Source organism: Littorina saxatilis, linkage group LG5 (assembly GCF_037325665.1).
Source record: "Littorina saxatilis isolate snail1 linkage group LG5, US_GU_Lsax_2.0, whole genome shotgun sequence".
In the NCBI taxonomy this organism is placed as follows: Eukaryota; Metazoa; Mollusca; class Gastropoda; order Littorinimorpha; family Littorinidae; genus Littorina; species Littorina saxatilis.
In genome coordinates, this window is record NC_090249.1 from 24,686,538 (window position 1) to 24,694,037 (window position 7,500).

The 7,500-nt window shown below is 40.1% G+C and overlaps 1 protein-coding gene across 3 annotated transcripts in view; it reads right to left on the reverse strand.

Annotated features, from left to right (window-relative positions):
- Window positions 1–7,500, reverse strand: part of LOC138966643 (metalloprotease TIKI1-like) — a 123,923-nt gene that overhangs the window by 113,496 nt on the left and 2,927 nt on the right. The window contains exons 2-3 of one of the 3 annotated variants that reach the window (XM_070338936.1): window positions 2,978–4,648; window positions 1,700–2,209 (exon numbers count right to left, since the gene is read on the reverse strand). In XM_070338936.1, coding sequence (XP_070195037.1) covers window positions 1,700–1,879 — 180 coding nt within the window. In that variant the 5' untranslated portion in view covers window positions 1,880–2,209; window positions 2,978–4,648. Of the gene's footprint in view, window positions 1–1,699; window positions 4,649–7,500 lie in introns of all 3 variants that reach the window. The other 2 variants (XM_070338935.1, XM_070338937.1) reach the window with 2 other exon arrangements.

Here is a 7,500-nt window from a genome sequence, read left to right on the forward strand (position 1 = left end):
TCGGAACACGCTTTGTTCAAGAGAAGAAAGAAGCGAAGTCGTAAAACAAACACTTTGACATTTTACGACAGCAGAAAGTGTTCCGGTACTGCTGGGGAAAACTTTACGATAGTCGTAACAGCTTCCAACAGGCCATCAGAACTGTTAAGTTTACGAGAAGAGTTCAAATTCAAACTGCAATTTAAAAGCGTAAAGACGACTCGTTAAAGTCGAAGATCAATAAATATGTTGAGGACACAAAAGCACATCCCATGCCATTAAAAAAGCTCTTTTCTTGAAGTGTCCAGATCTCTTTTCAAAGAAACGATTTAAATAAAACAACTTAAAACGGAGAATTGGTGTTTGAAACTTCTGCAAGAATTTAGCATAGTTGGCTAGAGGAACACGTCAGCTAACAATCCAACCTATTTTTCTCTCGCCGGTTGGTTTTTCTTTCTTCTTATGATTTTTAATTTAATTATTTATTATTTGCCGGGGAGGAGGGGGTGGTGGTGGCGTATGTGATTTGCACAAGTATTGGTGTGCATACATCTGTACGTAAAAACAAACAAACAAACAAACAAACAAACAAACAAATTGCAATTTATAGTTGCAGATTGCCAATGAAATCCAGATCACTAGGCCGGAAGCAGAAGCAGGACACGGTGCATGATAAACTAATCTACCAAAAAATAGCAATGCCCTAACCCCAATAGAAAGGCAGTATCAAAAGCGAGTAAAATTGTTTTTGACAGATCATAAACGAAACAAGTCTGGAGAAAAAAAAAACAAGGTATCTTTTGCTGCGCACTAATCAGAAAACCATGAAACCGAACATAAAGATTACACACGACAGAAGAAAAATACCAGAAACTTGCTCATAAATACTACGCGAAAAAAAACCCAGCACAGTTTGCTCAGTAATTAACGCCCTTTCTTTCATTGGAAAGAAGGCAATCGCTTCTCCGAAAACAAGACCAAAATACTGAAATATGGCTAATAAAACACGACAAAACACCGTTCACCATAAAACGGTCTTTCTCGCAGTCACAAACAATGCTCCCTCGTGTGATAACAAGACATACACATCAGAAATATGGCTTTTAGAACACGAACAAACACCGTTCACCATAAAACGGTCTTTCTTGCAGTAACAAACAATGTTCGCTCGTGTGATTACAAGACAAAAACACAGACAACATTGGTCATAATTGCACAAAACTCAACAGTCGACAGTAAAACCGTCTTTCTCTCTGTCAAATACGACACACGCTCCTACAATAACAAGATAAAATCACGTATATAATTGCTCGTAGACGCGCGAAAAACAACAGTTCGACAATGAAAAACACACAAAACGATCATCTACAAGATAACAAGACACACACACACACACACACACACACACACACACACAGAGACACACACACACACATATACACACGCACACACATAGCCTACATACACACATACATACACACATACACACACATACACATAAACAAACAAACAAACACACACACACAAACAAACAAACACACACACACACACACACACACACACACACACACACACACACACATACACACACAAACCGAAAACACCTGTACCCACACCTAGACAGTGCATGATTGAGACAAAAATCTGCCAAAAAAACACCCAACACAGAAACAGAAAAATAATGAGACAAACAGATCAAAAGTGAAATATATATACTTACGTCGGGCGGTCTTTCGCACTCCTCAATATCAGCAGCCCAGTTAATATTACTCCCCTTGTTTCTCTCATCGCTGCTACTATCCCTCGAGCCATCGGAGAACGCCGATGACAAACACGAAAGGAAGACCAGTGCCAAGAGAAGCAGACGACAAAGTTGAGACATGGTGTCGAACCCGTTCATCCATCGAGACAGGGCCGCATTCCGCTGGGCCACAATCTGCTGCTGGTCATTGACGAGTTGGGGTTCGAATCCCGAACCATGCGAACACTGATGAACACTTTCCAACGTTGCGACGGACAACGAGTTGAATCAAACAGCGAGGGTGATATTCCAAAAGTGTGATGCGATTTGTACACTCGTCTTTTTTTGGGATTCCTTGCTCGTCAATACAAACAATCTTGAGATTTGCTCTTTATCAATGTTTCTTCTCGAAATCAGAAATACACATTTTTTTCTTTTAATCTTTGTCGTTGTGTGATAAAACTAATACACTTCCTATCGACACAAATCCTGAAAAAAAAATTGGGGGGTGAAAATTTGATCTTGCGTATAATCACTGATTAAATTATCACTCGTTTTCTAGCACTTTAAAACTTCATTCTTTGTGAAAGATTTCAGAGGATTCTTCTTCACTTGATAACCTTTACAACTAAGTAAACTGATCACAAAATTCTAATTATGACCAAGTCAAAGCGCTGACGAAGTCCGATCCGTACTGGGTAAAATGCGACTAATCACTTTATGACAAACAGAATGACCAGTTTAATTTTAACTTCAAAAATATTGTTAATTTTTAGTCATATTACAATTTAGTATCATTCAAAAATAAATAAATTCCCACGAAATAAATATCAAAGTCACCACAAATCTCACAAAGTAGAAAGCACATAAGATTCTTTGGAAGACGTTACTAGTAAATTGAAGATCAAACCATTTTTTTGCAGAGAAATCACGCTGTATAAACGGAACCCAGTCCATAAAGTGTGTAATAAACTTGGACACGTGAGGCAAAACTGTTCAACTCTTTGCAACCATTGAATCAGTATAGATATATAGCGAGTAATTTCCAATACTTACAACGAATATCAAAAGTCCAGAAGCTCCACAGTGGAACTTTTAACTAGCGTGCTAAACTTCAGATTTTTTTCTCCCAAAACAATGGAGTCCAGAGAAGGGAAACTGTGACGTTTTCCATGACGGGATAAATTCCTCGGATTTTGTTCCAGATCATCTAATCAATACACACAAGTTATCCAATGAAAACAAAAAAGTTCATACACGTTTCCGTGAGGCAGCAGGATCAGCATAGAAGATCACAGCATCACACACACACACCACACCACTCAACTGACGACGAGGGACGACTAGCGCCGACTACAGCAGGTGGCCACCACCTTCCTCCCACCACCACCATCACCACATTCTCCTCCTCACTCCGTTCCTCCTCCCCAATCTTGACCACTGGCTCCCCCTCCCTCTCCCTTCCGATCACACCTCCTCCTTCTCACCCACTTCCTCTGTGAGTGAGGGGTTTGCGAGAAGCACTGTTCCGTTGGCTGGCTGGGTCCTTCGCTCTCTCTCAGTGTCCTCCTCGGCCGAGTTCGGAGGATACGCACAGGTAGATTCGTTTTGCTGTTTTGTCTTCTTCTCTCCTGTCTTCGCTTTTGACTTTGTTTGATCAGGGACCTATATTTATATAGGTCTATGGTTTGATGTTAGAGAGTATGTTGAGAATTGCTTCTTGTTCTTCTTGTTTTTGTTCTTGTTCTTGCTCTTCTTGTTCTTCTTGTCCTTGTTCTTCTTTTTCTGGTGCTGACAAGTCTTGGAGGATGGCTAATTGATTGTGTGTGTATGTGAATTGATTTTTTTTATCCCATCATTCTCAGATCTATAGATGTGTCTGCTGAGGTTTTCAAAAAAGCTTTCTAAAGTGAAAATGTGTTTTGATGTTGTTGTCGTTGTTGTTGTTGTTGTTGTTGTTGTTGTTGTTGTTGTTGTTGTTGTTGTTGTTGTTGTTGTTGTTGTTTTGTACAGCTTTCTCGAGTCGAATCTTGTTGTCCGCCGGCTTTCTCAAAACTTAATTTCTTTTTCGAAAGGTTTTCAAAAAAACTGGATTTTATGCGGCGTCGGGCTTTCCCAAACTCATCAACAAGACTTTTAATTCACACGCAGCTTGATTTCTTCCTGGCGATCGCCGTCTCCAAAGGTGAACATGTGTTGGTCTATGTTGTGTGAGACTTTTACCACCTGATGATCTCTCAGTTTGTCTGTGGGACAGCTACCTTATTACTTGTTCTCACGCATATTCATATATCTCATATATATGTATGTCATTTTTATTTTGTACACATATTCGTTTGTTTACTTGTCTTCGTCGGTTTTTTTGTTTATACCTCTGTGTGAAAAATGCACTGGTGCATCATTTTACAAATCTTACCGATTCAAGAAAATCCAAACTGGCTCTGCTGCACAACTGTTCCTTTTGCCTGTTCTTGTTTATCCGTTTGTGTTTGTTTTCAGGGGTCTATATTTGATGTATGTTTATATGATCAGTGTTTCACAGTATTTATACCTCGTTCATCATTCAAGGTTTCACATCGTGTCTTTCACAGTCTAATGCATTCCACTCAAACTGCTTTTCTGATTCCCTCATTTATACAAATTCGTCATTGTTACCAGAAAATGTCCGATCAGTTCAGCCGCACTCAGACTGATTCTTCTTGTCTACCATTTTACCGTGTGAACACGGAACTTCAGTCAAGCCGAGCGATGACATGTAAACCCCCCCTAAACCATTGTTATGGCGTCGGGTCGGTCATTATTGTCGTTGGATGGACGGCTTGACCGTGACATGAAAAAGCTGACAGCCGTTAGGGCGTGACGGCCATCTTGTAGTGGTCATCGTGTCTTGGTCAGAAATCATATTTTCCTTTGATCGCATGCGCTAACCTGAAAAAGAGGAAAAAAAGTGATAAGTTTGGAAAGGAAAGCAAAGCAAGAAAAACGATTAACTGATATAAATTAAGGGACACATGATTAAGAGTTAACTAATTACAGCTGTTCGATATTTTGGTTTGATCACAGGAGCTAACCTGAAAAAGAGAAAAAACCGAAAGGGATAAGTTTTGTAAAGGAAAGCAAAGCGACAAAAAGGATTACTTGAGGATAATCAAGGGACGCATGATTTAAAGCTAGCGTACACCTATTCTGAATTCGATAGCTGTGTAAAACAAAGGAATAAATGATTGATTGAATTGATTAACAAATCAAGCATCACCACTAAGAGGTTATAGCTTGTTGTTTCCTGAATGTTACTTAGGCCTATGCATCGTAGAAAGGGATGGTTGAATTAAACATATTAAACCAATTTTTTTTTTAAACTACCGACATGGTTGTAGAACACCATACCTCTGCATTTCAATTTAATACTCATAGAAAAGGTTTTAAAATGTCAACAACCGCTGTAGACAAAACTATAACCAGTGAAATGCAAGAGAGGTTGAAGGATGTAGAATAACTCTGTTCAGCATCACTGAGAATTATTCTGTATTGTATCCTTGACAACAATAACATAATGTTCAACGAACAACAAAATTCGTGTTGTACGAAAATCCAAGAAACCCACAATTAGTTTTAAAGTTTACGCCGTATTGTGACCAAAGTTAACACTGCCGGGATGGTTCTTGACCCTTGTCAACTTGGTTACGTCCCTTGACATACTTCTCTCCCCTGTTTGTCAACACTTACTGCTGTAGTGGACACTCGTACACGCGGCATGCGTGTCGCGAACCAAGATTGTTATGTTTACAGAGCTACCCCGCGAAAAGGAGAGAGGAGGCGAAGAGTAAATCTGTCTTGCATAATACTGGATTCATTCATGAACAAGCAGGCCTGTCGGAATATGGGCATTAGAAGGAGTTCGTTTGTTTCTTCTTTTTACATTTAGTCAAGTTTTGACTAAATGTTTTAACATAGAGGGGGAATCGAGACGAGGGTCGTGGTGTATGTGTGTGTGTGTGTGTGTGCGTGTGTGTGTGTAGAGCGATTCAGACTAAACTGCTGGATCGATCTTTATGAAAGTTAACATGAGAGTTCCTGGGAATGATATCCCCGATAAATGTCTTTGATGACGTCATATCCGGCTTTTTGTAAAAGTTGAGGCGGCACTGTCACACCCTCATTTTTCAATCAAATTGATTGAAATTTTGGTCAAGCAATCTTCGACGAAGGCCGAACTTCGGTATTGCATTTCAGCTTGGTGGCTTAAAAATTAATTGATGACTTTGGTCATTAAAAATCTGAAAATTGTAATGAAAATTATCTATACATATAATAAAAGAGAGTGTCTGTCTGTGTGTCTTTATGCATGTCTGTCTGTGTGTATGTCTGTGGTCGCCATACCTCTGAGATGGCAAGAGGCAGGAACAAGATAGTGTGCACGTACACTCCCTAGGTGCCGCAGATGTGCACCTGGGTTTTAGTTTCTTGATTCACTGTTTCCTTTCTCATATTATGGACCTCCCATTTATTGAATACAGCCTATATGGAGCAAGACCAGTTCAGTGCCTACTGTTCACCTGTAGCAAGCACATCATGCCAGTGATATTAGAGACTCGCTGTTGCTCCTATGAGGGGAAGAAATGAAGAATGAAAAATTAACTGGACAGTTCCGGAAATTTCTAGAAGGTAAGGGAGATAACTGTTCACCTGTAGCAAGCACATCATGCCAGTGATATTAGAGACTTGCTATTGCTCCTATGAGGGGAAGAAATGAAGAATGAAAAATTAACTGGACAGTTCCGGAAATTTCTAGAAGGTAAGGGAGATAACTCTTTTTTGTCTGTGGTCGCCATACCTCTGAGATGGCAAGAGGCAGGAACAAGATAGTGTGCACGTACACTCCCTAGGTGCCGCAGATGTGGACCTGGGTTTTAGTTTCTTGATTCACTGTTTCCTTTCTCAGATTATGGACCTCCCATTTATTGAATACAGCCTATATGATGCAAGACCAGTTCAGTGCCTACTGTTCACCTGTAGCAAGCACATCATGCCAGTGATATTAGAGACTCGCTGTTGCTCCTATGAGGGGAAGAAATGAAGAATGAAAAATTAACTGGACAGTTCCGGAAATTTCTAGAAGGTAAGGGAGATAACTGTTCACATGTAGCAAGCACATCATGCCAGTGATATTAGAGACTTGCTATTGCTCCTATGAGGGGAAGAAATGAAGAATGAAAAATTAACTGGACAGTTCCGGAAATTTCTAGAAGGTAAGGGAGATAACTCTTTTTTGTCTGTGGTCGCCATACCTCTGAGATGGCAAGAGGCAGGAACAAGATAGTGTGCACGTACACTCCCTAGGTGCCGCAGATGTGGACCTGGGTTTTAGTTTCTTGATTCATTGTTTGCTTTCTCAGATTATGGACCTCCCATTTATTGAATACAGCCTGTATGGTGCAAGACCAGTTCAGTGCCTACTGTTCACCTGTAGCAAGCACATCATGCCAGTGATATTAGAGACTCGCTGTTGCTCCTATGAGGGGAAGAAATGAAGAATGAAAAATTAACTGGACAGTTCCGGAAATTTCTAGAAGGTAAGGGAGATAACTCTTTTTTGTCTGTGGTCGCCATACCTCTGAGATGGCAAGAGGCAGGAACAAGCACATCATGCCAGTGATATTAGAGACTCGCTGTTGCTCCTATGAGGGGAAGAAATGAAGAAAGAAAAATTAACTGGACAGTTCCGGAAATTTCTAGAAGGTAAGGGAGATAACTCTTTTTTTGTATCCAAACAAAGGAGG